The 14,795-nt window shown below is 47.2% G+C and overlaps 1 protein-coding gene across 6 annotated transcripts in view; it reads right to left on the reverse strand.

Moving 5' to 3' along the window:
• Positions 1–14,795, reverse strand: part of LOC105491835 (mitogen-activated protein kinase binding protein 1) — a 57,726-nt gene that overhangs the window by 23,735 nt on the left and 19,196 nt on the right. For 5 of the 6 annotated variants that reach the window (XM_011758563.3, XM_071067057.1, XM_071067055.1 and 2 more), the window contains one exon: positions 4,206–4,297. The exons of the other annotated variant lie outside the window; for it this stretch is intronic. In XM_011758563.3, the coding sequence (XP_011756865.2) occupies positions 4,206–4,297 (92 nt within the window). The remainder of the gene's footprint in view (positions 1–4,205; positions 4,298–14,795) is intronic. 6 annotated transcript variants of the gene reach the window in all.

A 14,795-nucleotide genomic window follows, 5' to 3' on the forward strand; every position in this document is an offset into this window, starting at 1 on the left:
GCCTGTAATCCCAACACTTTGGGAGGCTGAGGTGGGCAGATCACCTGAGGTCAGGAGTTCAAGACCAGCCTGACCAACATGGAGAAACCCCGTCTCTACTAAAAATACAAAATTAGCCGGGCGTGGTGGCGCATGCCTGTAATCCCAGCTACTCGGGAGGCTGAGGCAGGAGAACTGGTTGAACCCAGAAGGTGGAGGTTGTGGTGAACCGAGATCGTGCCATTGCACTCCAGCCTGGGCAACAAGAATGAAACTCCGTCTCAAAAAAAAAAAAAAAAAAAAAGTGTGGTCTTCCCCCACCCTGTGCCATTTTAACAATCAGAGCTCTACAGTCATACTACTTGGGTTAGAACCCCAATACACATACTAGCTATGTTACCTCGAGCAAACTCCTTAACCCTTTTGGTTTTTTTAAGAGGCAGGGTTTCACTGTGTCACCCAGGCTGGAGTACTGTGGCACGATCATAGTTCACTCACTGCAGCCTTAACCTCCTGGGCTCAAGCAATCCTCTCTCTGCCTCAGCCTCCCAAGTTGCTAGGACTTCAGGCACCCACCATACCCAGCCAATTTTTTTATTTTTACTTTTTGGTAGAGACAGGGTTCTCACTATGTTGCCCAGGCTGGTTTCAAATTCTTGGTTTCAAAGCAATCCTCCTGCCTTGGCTTCCCAAAGCCACTGCACCCTGCCTGCTTAACTTTTTTTTTTTTTGGAAATGGAGTCTTGCTCACCGCTCAGGTTGGAGTGCAGTGGCACGATCTCGGCTCACTGTAACCACTGTCTCCTGGGTTCAAGCGATTCTCCCGTCTCAGCCTCCCAAGTAGCTGGGACTACCAGCACCTGCCATCGTGCCAGGCTAATTTTTATATTTTGGTAGAGACAAGATTTCACCATGTTGGCCAGGCTGGTCTTGAACTCTTGACCTCAGGTGACCCGTCCACTTTGCCCTCCCAAACTGCTAGGACTATAGGCGTGAGCTACCGCACTGGGCCTGCTTGACCTCTTTGAATCTCAATTTCCTCCTCTAAAATATGAGGGTGATAATAGTACCAACATCAAAGCGTTGCTCAGAGTATTAAATAATTAATATACAGTACTTAAAAAGTGCCTGGCATAGAATAAGTACAGTCATACATCACATAATAACATTTTGGTCAACAGTGAAGGGCACGTATGACAGTGGTCCCGTAAGATTATAATGGAGCTACAATATTCCTATCACTTAGTGACATCTTGATGATCTCGAACCTATGTAGTTCTATGCGCTAGGCTAATGTGTGTGTTTGTGTCTTTGTTTTTAACAGAAAAGTTTAAAAAGTTAAAAACAAAATTTAAAGCTTATAGAAGATAAAAAGAAAATATTTTTGGGCCAGGCATGATAGCTCATGCCTGTAATGCCAGCACTTTGGGAGGCCAAGGCGGGCGGATCACTTGAGGTCATTAGTTCAAGACCAGCCTGACCAACATGGTGAAACCCCATCTCTACTAAAAATACAAAAATTAGCCAGGTGTGGTGGCAGGAGCCTGTAATCCCAGCTACTCAGGAGGCTGAGGCAGGAGAATCACTTGAACCCAGGAGGCAGAGGTTGCAGTGAGCTAAGGTCGTGCTACTGCACTTCAGCCTGGGTGACAGAGGGTGACTCCATCTCAGAAAAAAATTAAAAAAATATATTTTTGTATAGCTGTACTGTGTTGTGTTTTAAGCTAAGTGTTACTACAAGAGTCAAGAAGTTAAAAAAAAAGTTTATAAAATGTAAGAAAGTTATAGTAGGTTAGGTTCATCTATTGTTGAATATATGTTTTTAAAATAAATTTAGTATGGCCAAGTGTACAGTGTTTGTAAAGTGTACAGTAATGTTGTGGGCACTCACACTCACTCACCACTCACTCACTGACTCACCCAGAACAACTTCCAGTCCTGGAAGCTCCATTCATGGTAAGTGCCCTTATACAGGTGTGCCTTTTATATATATTTTTTTATATGATATTTTTACCATACTTTTTTCTATGTTTAAATACACAAATACCATTGTCTTAGGATTATGTACAGTATTCAGTACAGTAACCTGCTGTGCAGGTTTCTAGCCTAGGCGCAACCGGCTATACCACGTAGCCTAGGTGTGTAGTAGGCTACACCATCTAGGTTTGTGTAAGTACACTCTGTTATGTTCGCACAACAACGAAATTGCAAAATGACACATTTCTCAGAACATATCCCATCATTAAGTGACACGTGACTGTACTTGATTGATAAAGGTGGCCTTTTTTGGTGGTGGCTTGTTTTTTTTTAAGACAGAGTCTCTCTTTGTCACCCAGGCTGGAGTGCAATGGCGCAATCTCGGCTCACTACAACCTCCACCTCCTGGGTTCAAGTGATTCTCATGCTTCAGCCTCCTGAGCAGCTGGGACTACCAGCACCCGCCATCACGCCCAGCTAATTTTTTTGTGTTTTTAGTAGAGACAGGGTTTCAACATGTTGGCCAGGCTGGTCTCGAACTCCTGACCTCAAGTGATCTGCCCACCTTGGCCTCCCAAGGTACTGGGATTATAGGCTTGAGCCACCGGTCCCAGCCTGATAACGGAGCTTTTTTGATGAGGTGATAAAACTAAGCAAATCATGTATCTAGTATAAAAACTATAAAAGTTGCTATGAAAATTACATTGGGGAATGAACTAGGCATTACCAAGTTAATGGTAGAATAAGAAAGGTACAGCAGTAGCCCTACTCATGTTCATATTCCTGTGCCTATCAGCATGGAACAGAGGGAGCCAGAAGTAGGAGGGATTCCAAGCTTTCTCTAGAAGCCTGAAGAAACTATGGTTGGAGGTTTCCCACTTGTAGGAGCAGAGGAGTGAAAAGGCAGCAAGAGAAAGAATAGTAGCCCCAGTCCCCTATTTCTCTTCTGTGGCACTGATCTCTCTCAAAGTGACTAGAACAGATTCATAACAGCATTATTCCTAATAGCTAAGAAGTAGAAACAACTCAAATGTCCATCAACTGAAGAACAGATAAAATATGGTACATCCATGCAATGTAATATTATTCAGCCACAAAAAGGAATAAGATAGTGATACATGCTGTGACATAGATTAACCCTGAAAACAGTATGCTGGCCAGGTGTGGTGGCTCACGCCTGTAATCCCAGCACTTTGGGAGGCTGAAGCAGGAGGACTGCTTGAGCCCAGGAGTTTGAAACTAGCTTAGGTAACACAGTTAGACCCCGTCTCTACAAAAAAATGGAAAACTTAGCTGGGCATGGTGGCACACACCATAGCTCCAGCTACTCAGGAGGCTGAGGCTGCAGTCAGCCATGATTGTACCATTGCACTCCAGGCTGGACAACAAAAAGAAGCCAGTTACAAAAGGCCAAATACAGTGTTATCTGATTCCGTTTGTATGAAATATCCAGAATAGGCAAATTAATGGAGACAGTGGTTGCCTAGGGATGAAGGTCTGGTAAGGTAGGGGTGGGAATGAAGAGTGACTGATAGGAATGGGGCCAGGCACGGTGGCTCACACCCGTAATCCCAGCACTTTGAGTGGCTGAGGCTTCAACATGGCTTGAGCTCAGGAGTTCGAGACCAGCCTGGGCAATGTGGTGAAACCCCATCTCTACAAAAAATTAGCCAGGCATGGGGCAGTACGCCTGTAGTCCCAGTTACTAAGGAGGCTGAGGTGGCAGGATTGCTTGAGTGTCGGGGGTGGAGGCTGCAGTGAGCTGAGATCGAGCCACTGTACTCCAGCCTGGGTGACAGCCAAAACCTGTCTCAAAAAAAAAAAAAAAAAAGGAACAGGGTCATGAAAATGTCCTAAATTTGATTGTGGTGATGGCTGCACAACTCTGTGAATATACTAAAAACTACTGAATTGGATATTTTAAATAGTGAGTTATATGGTATGTGAATTACATCTCAACAAAGTTGTCCTTTAAATGACTAGAAGGTAGCTACTGAAGATGGTGTTGGGAACTGCGTGAAATTTGTGTGTGGGAGGTGGAGTAGATAACCAAAAAGCAGGACAGGATGGCAACAATGACAGCACCAAAGAACCTTTACCTGGTCCTGCGTCCCTTTACAAAAATGGCAACGAAACATTAACCTGTATGTATCTTCCAGAAGATACCAGAAAACCCCTGCCCACCCCAACTGCTCTAGCATGGCTATAAATTCCCATGCGTCAAGATCTCTTCCAAGGCACTTACTTACCCTGCTGGGTAGGCAACTAAACCTGACCGGGGGTCACAGGCAAGTCCTCTGCCTCCAGACACTGTAATTCCCAGCACCTTCTCCAAGGTCACCTGTCAGAGCAAGACAGAAGTGACACGTTATAGACAGAGTGTGTTTGGGAAGAAGGTGCTGAAGGCACTTGGGACATCCTAAGGCATTGGCTACTTTCCAGATGCCCATGTCTTCAGGTGAATGGAACTATGACTTCTGCAGCTTTTCCCGTTCTGGCCACTGGGCTTCTTGATCACATGGGAAAAACCCAGTGTGCGACACCTATTTTCAGGAGGGCTCAGTCTGCTGGTACCACAGGAAAGAAAACCAACTCGTTAAAGTATAACTCATGGCCACAGAGGAACAAGCATTCCCCAAAACCAGGAAGGCACCATGTATAAGCTGGAGCCTGGGATCCCCAGACTAGACTCTTGGATCCGTGAGACTTGGGTGAGGCCACTGATCTTTGTGCTTTGGCAGACATGAAGGAAAGGCCACTCTGACCTACCAAGAGCCAAAAGAATGTTAGGTATCAATTAGGTGACTCAGAATATCCCTGACCTTTGCATTCTATCATGTTCTTCCCCTCCATCAGAGGGCTCCACCTCCCAAATGTCTGCCAGTTCGTACAGACTACAATCCAAGGAGGCAGAAACAGGGCTTAATGCTGTGTTCTGCAAAGCACCGATGCTCAGGGTATTCTAATTATTATTATTAAGCCACAACTCCCACAGAGATGAAAGATAAAATGCTCAGAGATTCGGAGAGGACATGGCCACGGGAGACACTCATCACTCTCATCATTAGTATTATTACCCCACACTGTCTGCAGGCCCCAGGACCCACACTGAACTAACCTCAAATTAACTCACTGCTCTTTCTGCTAGAAGACGCCAAGTGAGATTGAGACTTCCCTCTAACCTCTTGCTGTCACTTCACGTCATCCTCTGCTCCAGGTCTTTCATTTGCTGCTCCAGGTCTTTACCTGCTCCAGGACTGTGCACTCCCTGCACTGGCCCTGCTCAGGAATGTCCCTGATCTCCCCTGGCTCAGAGAGTGGGGCTTCAGAATGCAGGACGGACATGTGAACAGGCTAGACAGCACTTTGCTGTGAAAACACCGACCGTGAGGAGAGTCTCGGAGGCCCTAAGAGGGCAATGTAAACCAGAAACACATAGGGTAGATGCTTGTGGCAGGGCGGTCTACTACTAGTCCAGGCCAGTTTCTAGAGAGGGGAGGCTCAGAATCAATTAAGACAGTTTTGGGGCCGGGCGCGGTGGCTCAAGCCTGTAATCCCAGCACTTTGGGAGGCCGAGACGGGCGGATCACAAGGTCAGGAGATCGAGACCATCCTGGCTAACACGGTGAAACCCCGTCTCTACTAAAAAATACAAAAAACTAGCCAGGCGAGGTGGCGGGCGCCTGTAGTCCCAGCTACTCGGGAGGCTGAGGCAGGAGAATGGCATAAACCCGGGAGGCGGAGCTTGCAGTGAGCTGAGATCCGGCCACTGCACTCCAGCCTGGGCGACAGAGCAAGACTTCGTCTCAAAAAAAAAAAAAAAAAGACAGTTTTGGAGTTTCTCCTTCTCTCTTATTGCTCCAACTGCAGAATTGGAAGTACCCCTAGATGGGCCAGGGGCAAGGGCTCACGCCTGTAATCCCAGCACTTTGGGAGGCCAAGGTGGGCAGATCACTCAAGGTCAGAAGTTCGAGACCAGCCTGGCCAACATAGTGAAACCCCCGTCTTTACTAAAAATACAAAAATTAGCTGGGCATGGTGGTGGGTCCCTGTAATCCCAGCTACTCAGGAGGCTTAGTCACGAGAATCGCTTGAACCTGTGAGGTGGAGGTTACAGTGAGCTGAGATCGCGCCATTACACTACAGCCTGGGTGACAGAGCGAGACTCCATCTCAAAAAAAAAAAAAAAAAGTACTTCTAGAGACTATGTTTAAATTTTTATCTCTGAGGATTATTTTAGCTTGAATTAGGTTGGAAGGAAATGCCCTGTGGTGGCCGAAGACCAAAATAAGTCTCCAGAGATGTTACATTTAATACCTATTCCCCAGAAAGGTCCCCAAGGATTATCTGTGTATCTTGGAGATGCAGATGAGGAATTCTAACATGTGTCTGCTCACTGGTAGATATGGTTTCGATACAGAGAAGGAACCCAGAGCCACCTGGCAAGCACCAAACTTGCCAATTACCCTTGTGCCGATCTGAGGCACTAAACCTAGTGTGGAATAAAGTAACTTTGGCCTTCTCTATACGTTCTTGATATGTTACCCTAACTTATGCCTGCTCTACTTTTTCTCAGCTTAATGAACCACTGGGACCTAGTCACCTATTACTGACTGGAGAGCAACAAAATCATCCTGGGGAAGTCTGGGGGATACTCAGTTTAAGTCACCATGTCATCCTGGCACTGAACCTGCAACTCTCCCAGAGGAGGGGATATTTAGGGACATTCCTGCCACACCCACTGCCTTCTGCAGACAGGAAAGAGAACGGCCCCAGGCTGGCATTACCCACACAGCTGGCATTACCCACACAGCTGGGAGAGGCCACAAAATCAAGTGTAGGGAGCTAAAGGGCTGCTCAACTCTTATTTTCTCCTGGTAATCTGATTAAAGGTAAATCCTTTGGATTCAAATTTGCATTGATCCCTTCCATCCCTTACGCTTCAGTGTCGGTCCCGAAGAACTACACCAAGTCCATTGGTTCTCAGCTGATCTTCTTTCCAACAGGAATTTGGGTAGGTGTTTTGTGGGTAGATGATCCCATTCCAAAGAGAATTAATTCTCTAAAGCAAGAAGGAGACGTGGGCTAGTAACACTCTAAAGACCAGTGTTTAACAAAGTTTTCTGGCCATGACCCACAGTAAGAAACACATTTTATATCATGACCCAGTATATAGAGACATGTGTGTGCATATGCACAAAACTGAAAGTTTCACAAAACAATATCCTATTGTTAATCCTAGAGTGAAATACACTCTATTTTCTATTATATCCACTTCATTAAAAAATAATTCTGGTCATGGCCCACTTTACTGATTTCACGACCTCTAGTTTGGGAAACCCTGCTACAGACCATCTCTTTCCGCCTGGCCTGGGAGACAGGCTCTGATCACCGGCACCTTTGTGTTTGTTGGTCATTTTCCTCCTAGGACTCTGAGCAGTGGAACATACTTCCGCACTAGGAAAACCCCACAGGCAGGAGTTTGCCTGAGCTCAAAACTTGGCTTATTTTCAAAGGATTTATGTTTTTGGCTTTTTCTGGCCTTCTAAGCAGCTATCCAAGAGGGGAAAAAAAGCAGTTTCCTTTGGCTCTGTGGAAGGGGAGGAGCAGGGGAAAACATTCAGGGGCATCAGCTGGTTTTTATTTTATGTTCTTAACTCAAACCAGCTTCCTGTTTGCAGGGAGGTTTTGGGTTGAGCTCCACTTTCAAAGGATCTAAGAGTCCAGAGTTCCTGCAAGGCCTTCAACATCTAGGATTATTTTGCAAGGCTTCAACATGATGGACTTCATAAACTGACTCTCCCTCTGATAACCTTCTTCCTCGCCTCCTTTCCGAGAAGGTGGTAGAGCTTCCACCTGTCCTAGAAGATGGAGACAAATTTGAACATCCCCTGCAAACACACCCCAGGTTCAATGCATTCAAGTTCAGTCGGTGGTGTGCTGGAGCTGGCTTGCACTAACTCATGAATGCTGACTGTGCACAACTTTTCCCACATGCAGTGTTAGCACACGAGTGGCCCTGAAATCACCACTGCAGGATGACTTACGCCATGGAAATCAGCAAAGGCTCACAAATCTTCCAAATCACAGTTTTTTCCCCTCTCAGAGAGCCTGTAACTATTTACCAGCATGCCACTTACTTCAAGTCACTATTATCTCTCACTTGGACTGTAACACCCACATGCTCTCCCTGCTTCAGGCCTTACCCCCTATAGTCTTTTCTTCACACGGTAGGTCACAGGGATTCTTTAAAAATATGAATGAGATCATGTCATCATTTTGCCCAAAACCCTCCAAATGGCTTCCCATCTCCCTTAAGTTAAAATCCAAATACTCTACCCAGGCTTAAAAGCCCTAAATCATCGGGCCTCTGGCTACCTCTGACCTCATTTCCTACACCCTCCCCTTTACTCACTCACTCCACCCCAGCGGACCAACTTTAAGCACCTTAAGTCGACTGTAGCCTCAGGTCCTTTGCATATGCCATTCCTTGGACTAAAAAGTTCTCTCAGCTATGCACAAAGCTAATTTCCTAAAGTCTTTGCTCAAAGGTCTCTTCCTCAGAGAGGGCCTTTTAGACTAGCTTTACTGCCATAATCTTTTTTTCTTCTTCTTTTTTTTTGAGACAGAGCCTCGCTCTGTTGCCCAGGCTGGAGTGCAGTGGCACCATCTCTGCTCACTGTGAGCTCTGCCCCCCAGGTTCACGCCATTCTCCTGCCTCAGCCTCCTGAGTAGCTGGAACTACAGGTGCCCGCCACCACGCCCAGCTAATTTTTCTTGTATTTTCAGTAGAGACGGGGTTTCACAGTGTTCACTAGGATGGTCTGGAACTCCTGACCTCGTGATCCACCGGTGTCGGCCTCCCAAAGTGCTGGGATTACAGGTGTGACGCACTGCACCCGCCTACTGCCATAATCTTATACCCAACTTACCCAGCCTTCTTTTTTCTTTTTTTTTTTTGAGACGGAGCCTTGCTCTGTCGCCCAGGCTGGAGTGCAGTGGCCAGATCTCGGCTCACTGCAAGCTCCACCCCCTGGGTTCCCGCCATTCTCCTGCCTCAGCCTCCCGAGTCGCTGGGACTACAGGCACCCGCCACAGCGCCTGGCTAATTTTTCGTATTTTTAGTAGAGACGGGGTTTCACCGTGGTCTTGATCTCCTGACTTCGTGATCCGCCCACCTCGGCCTCCCAAAGTGCTGGGATTACAGGGGTGAGCCACCGTGCCCGGCCCCAGCCTTATTTTTTCTTTTTCTTTTTTTGTTTTGAAACAGGGTTTCACTCTTGTCACCCAGGCTGGAGTGCAGTGGTGCGATCTCAGCTCACTGCAGCCTCTGCCTTCCAGGTTAAAGCGATTATCCTGCCTCAGCCTCCCAGGCAGCTGGGATTACAGGTGTCTGCCATCATGTCCGGCTAGTTTTTGTATTTTTGGTAGAGACAGGGTTTCACCATATTGACCAGGCTGGTCTCAAACTCCTGACCTCAAGTGATCCGCCCGCCTCGGCCTCCCAAAGTGCTGGGATCACAGGCATGAGCCACCGTGCCCGGCCACCCAGCCTTATTTTTCTTCATAGCTCACAGAGGCAGGTAGCAACCCAACATTGATTATATTTCTGTCCATGTGCTTACTGCCTGTCTGTCCCATCAGAATGTGAACTCTTTGAGGACAGGACCTAGGTTGCTGTACCCCGTGGATGTATTCCCAGTACTTTAAACAGCCTTTGGCACACAATGGGCACTTGACACATATTTAAGGAATAAATGAACGCCTTGCAGAGGCTTCAGAAACAGTGAAAGCCCAGGAAAACGGGGGTATTTCAGGCCAATAAACTGTTCTTCACAAAGTATCTAAAACTGGCTGTGACAGAAAGGCTATGACGAGCTGAGGACAAGCAGAAAGGTACAGGTAACATTTTGTTTCATAAGCTGATGGTAGGCACATAATTGCTTATTATTCCATGTCTTTATTGTATGTCTTAAATATTGCATAACAAATATTAAAAAGAGAGAAAAAATATAATGGAACATGTGCTGTGGGGCTTAGGACCTTATAAGCAACATCCTTCTATAACTCACATCGCCACTTCTCTCTCTAGCCTCAAGTCATTTCGTTAACACTCACTGACCTGGCAATGTGGAGGGAAAGGGTATGAAGAACTCAAAAATCTGGTTTGTTGTAGTTGTTTTGAGACAAGTCTCGCTCTGTCACCCAGGCTGGAGTGCAGTGGGGTGATCTCAGCTCACTGCAATCTCCGCCTCCAGGGTTCAAGCGATTCTCCTGCCTCAGCCTCTGCGGTAGCTAGGATTACAGGCGCCCGCCACCGTGTTTGTCTAATTTTTGTATTTTTAGTGGGGAGATGAGGTTTCACCATATTGCCCAGGCTGGTCGTAAACTCCTGACCTCAAGCAATCCACTCACCTTGGCCTCCCAAAGTGCTGATTACGGGAGTGAGCCACTGCGCCTGGCCAAAAATCTGCGTTTTTATTTAAGTTTCTCATGTCTGTCCTTAGGCAGCTACGTATTTGTATAATTCTTTGACCTGTCACAGAACCACTGTGCATACCCCTTTCTGACTGCTAAGCATGGCAGCAGGCAATGAGATGGGCCTGAGGTCCCCATGCTGACCTTCACTGAATACGTAGCATGAGCAAGAAATAAACTGTTGCTTAAGCCAGGGGGATTTCTGAGGTGGTTTGTTATCAAGCAGGACCTAGCCCAGAGATTCTCAAACTTTTTGGTCTTGGGACCTCTTCACAGTCTTAGAGCTTATCAAGGACAACAGAGAGCTACTGTTTATGCAGGTTATATCTATCAATATTTACTATATTTGAAATCACAATCGGAAACATTAAAAATATTTACTAATTCATTTAGAAATAACAATAAACCCATTACATATTAACATTCTTTTTTTTTTTTTTTTTTTTTTGAGACAGAGTCTCACTCTGTTACCCAGGCTGGAGCGCAGAGGCGCGATCTCGGCTCACCGCAAGCTCCACCTCCCAGGTTCACGCCATTGTCCTGCCTCAGCCTCCCGAGTAGCTGGGACTACAGGTGCCACCACCACACCCGGCTAATTTTTTGTATTTTTAGTAGAGACGGGGTTTCACCATGTTAGCCAGGATGGTCTCGATCTCCTGACCTCGGCCTCCCAAAGTGCTGGGATTACAGGCGTGAGCCACCGCGCCCGGGCCACATATTAACATTCTTATTAAAGATAACTTTATTTTCCAAAACAAAAATAATTAGTGAGAAGAATGGCACTGTTTTACATTTTTGTAAATCTTTTTCATATCTGGCTTAACAGAAGGGAGTTGGGTTCTCATATCTGCATGTGCATTCAATCTGTTCTGACATTATCTGGTGGAAGTATGTGAAGAAAACCTAGCCTCATGTGGATATGTAGTTGGAAACAGGACATCATGGACCCGCTAAAGGAGTTTTGGGGACTCCAGGCTTCTCAGACCACACTCTGAGAACCAATGACCTACCCCTCTAAATACTACAGCATCTTTCCACATGAGGAAGCAAGCCCACACGTGAGAGAGTTCTGGCCTCAAGGATCACTTGAAGAAAGTGAGGTAGGAAAGAGGCCCTGTGAGAAAATAACTGTCCATAAAGTCTGGGATGCAGCCCAAAGTTCTGATGGGAACTTCAGCTCCAAACCTTTAAGGCCCAAATGCCAATGAAATACAGCCCAAGAGACACACTAGTCCAGGCAACTGTGTCTGGGCAGTGACTTGGGACACAACTGCTGCAGGCAGCTGGCACCCTGACCCGTCAATCTACAGCTCTAGGAACACTGCTTCATGCAAAGTGGAAACTCAGAAGGAAGAAGAGAGGACTCAGCTGGTTCTCTACAGTGAGCTCCTCCACACCCAGAACGCAGCCTCGAAGCAGGGAGAATACCCAAGCTGTGACCCAGCTTTTGCTTTGGCAGGTGGACAGTGTTGAGATGGAAGAAAGCGTATACCAACCTGACAGAGGTGTCATCTTTCCCCTGAAGCAAGGCTACTGGAGGCAGAATTACTACAAGTATAATGCGAGGGAAGGCTTGAATACCCACCACTCCCAGTAGGAACTAGGCAGAGCACTACCGTATCCTCCCAAGAGAAAGAGGGCCAGCAAAATCATCACTTTAATAAGATAAACGGGTAACTTCATACTAGTCTATTCCCAGGAGAGAAAGAAAGAATAAAGCCACGTGTTTAAGTGCTCTTCTGGCTCTCATTAAAGTAGATGGAAAAAACAGGTGGCGTAGAGGCAAGAGACAGGACTGCTCATTCATACTAGATAGAACAGTAGTTTCCAGCCTGTAGATTGCAGTCTTTTTTTTTTTTTTTTTTGAGAGGGCGTTTTACTCTTGTTGCCCAGGCTAGACTGCAATGGCACGATCTCGGCTGACAGCAACCTCTGCCTCCCGGGTTCAGGTGATTCTCCTGCCTCAGCCTCCTGAGTAGCTGGGATTATAGGCATGCGCCACCACACCCGGCTAATTTTGTATTTTTAGTAGAGACGGGGTTTTTTCATGTTGGTCAGGCTTGTCTCGAACTCCCAACCTCAGGGAACACCTATTTTTAGAGCATGGAGAAGATGAGGTACAGGCAGTGAGAAAGACTGGAGGAGAACCAGGAAGCCAGTGAAGTGGAGAGCTCCCAGAAGGGAGGCGTGATTAATAGTGAGTGCTGGCCGGGCGCGGTGGCTCACGCCTGTAATCCCAGCACTTTGGGAGGCCGAGGCGGGCGGATCACAAGGTCAGGAGATCGAGACCACGGTGAAACCCCGTCTCTACTAAAAATACAAAAAATTAGCCGGGCGCGGTGGCGGGCGCCTGTAGTCCCAGCTACTCAGGAGGCTGAGGCAGGAGAATGGCGTAAACCCAGGAGGCGGAGCTTGCAGTGAGCCGAGATCGCGCCACTGCACTCCAGCCTGGGCGACAGAGCGAGACTCTGTCTCAAAAAAACAAAAAACAAAAAACAAAACAAAAAAAAAATAGTGAGTGCTGAAAGAAATGAAGGAGGTAAGGACAGAACTCTCCAGAGTCCAGAGCCATCCTCAACAGAGATGTCACAGTATAGGGTCTCAAGTCGTCTCAGAGCCATAAACACACAATCCTAGACACTGGGCAGGGCCTTCGAAGCTTTTCTGCTCTCTTTCAAGTCCCTGGATCTGATCAGATATGTCCACGAGCTAGAGGACAGGCACTAGCCAAAGGAAGCGAGTCCAAGTGGAGCCAAGACAGTGGCACAGTTAGGAAGGGCTTCCTGGCCGGGCGCGGTGGCTCAAGCCTGTAATCCCAGCACTTTGGGAGGCCAAGACGGCGGATCACAAGGTCAGGAGATCGAGACCATCCTGGCTAACACGGTGAAACCCCGTCTCTACTAAAAATACAAAAAATTAGCCGGGCGAGGTGGCGGGCGCCTGTAGTCCCAACTACTCGGGAGGCTGAGGCAGGAGAATGGCGTGAACCCGGGAGGCGGAGCTTGCAGTGAGCTGAGATCCGGCCATTGCACTCCAGCCTGGGCGGCAGAGCGAGACTCCGTCTCAAAAAAAAAAAAAAAAAAGGAAGGGCTTCCTGCTTGGACCCACAGCAGAAGTTGGCAGGAAATGCTTTCCCTTTTAGTGTTAGGGACCACTACAGGGAGTCTGCAATGGCACGGAGTGGCTGCTCCCTTGAGATAGAGAACTAAGGGGCCAGAGTCACAGAAGGCCAGGGTCCCCTAGGATTTGGCTGACCTCAAACTGGCAAGGAAACCCCAGCAACTGTGAGGAAAACAATCTGTTTTTGTTGCTATGTTTTGTTGCCACCAGCTACTTTCTTCCCCCTTTTCCCTTCCCCCACTTCTCAATCCCACTCAATTCAAGTTATAAATACCTGAGTTGTAAGTCATTCCAGCCAAACCATGGATTTGCTATTTCTATAAACAAGCATGTCAGAGACCTGTCCAAGGCAGAGCTCTCTTCGCCTTCCCCTCCCTTCCTGCAGGTTAAGAACTATATTTGTCTCTTGCCCACACACTACACTCTAATCTCACAAAGCAGATTCTCTACCAGATTCTGAGAACTGCCACTTATGCAAAAGCCACAGAAGAAGCCAAGGCCAGGAGGCTTTGTGCAGAGACTTAGACAGCAGGGCAGAGACCCAGTGACCGTGGACCTGGGAGTGGGGAGGAAGGGCAAGTATCATGCTCAGGGTAACTCATTCCTGTTCCTTCAAAGTTCAAAGTGCCACCTGGTCAGAGGTAGGCAGGGGCACAATGGCCAATCGAAGAAAAGATCAGACCTTGGATCTAGTCTCTGCTCCTGGTCTCTACCCAGTTTGGCTGATTTGGAGTTCCATCTATACCACAAAGACTCCCAGAAACAAGTAATTTCCAATGTGACAAACAAACAAAAAAAGGGTATCCTGCTTAACAGTTTAGAATTAGTTGGAGCTGAGTAAATTCTCCAGACTAAGATTAAAACAGCCTTAGTTTCTAAGGAAGGTGCATTTGCCACTGCTTGGAAAGGGTAACCTGATAAAGCCTCTAGCCACAGCCCCTGTGGACAAGGAGACTGGAACAAAAGTTCCCAAACCTGGCCAGTCAACAAAGTACCCAAAGAACTTAAGGATTTTTTGTTTTGTTTTGTTTTGTTTTGTTTTTGAGACGGAGTCTCACTCTGTCACCCAGGCTGGAGTGCAGTGGCCGGATCTCAGCTCATTGCAAGCTCCGCCTCCCAGGTTTACGCCATTCTCCTGCCTCAGCCTCCCGAACTAGCTGGGACTACAGGCGCCCGCCACCTCGCCTGGCTAGTTTTTTGTATTTTTTTTGCTAGAGACGGGGTTTCACCGTGTTAGCCAG

This window comes from Macaca nemestrina, chromosome 7 (genome assembly GCF_043159975.1).
Source record: "Macaca nemestrina isolate mMacNem1 chromosome 7, mMacNem.hap1, whole genome shotgun sequence".
Taxonomy (NCBI): domain Eukaryota; kingdom Metazoa; phylum Chordata; class Mammalia; order Primates; family Cercopithecidae; genus Macaca; species Macaca nemestrina.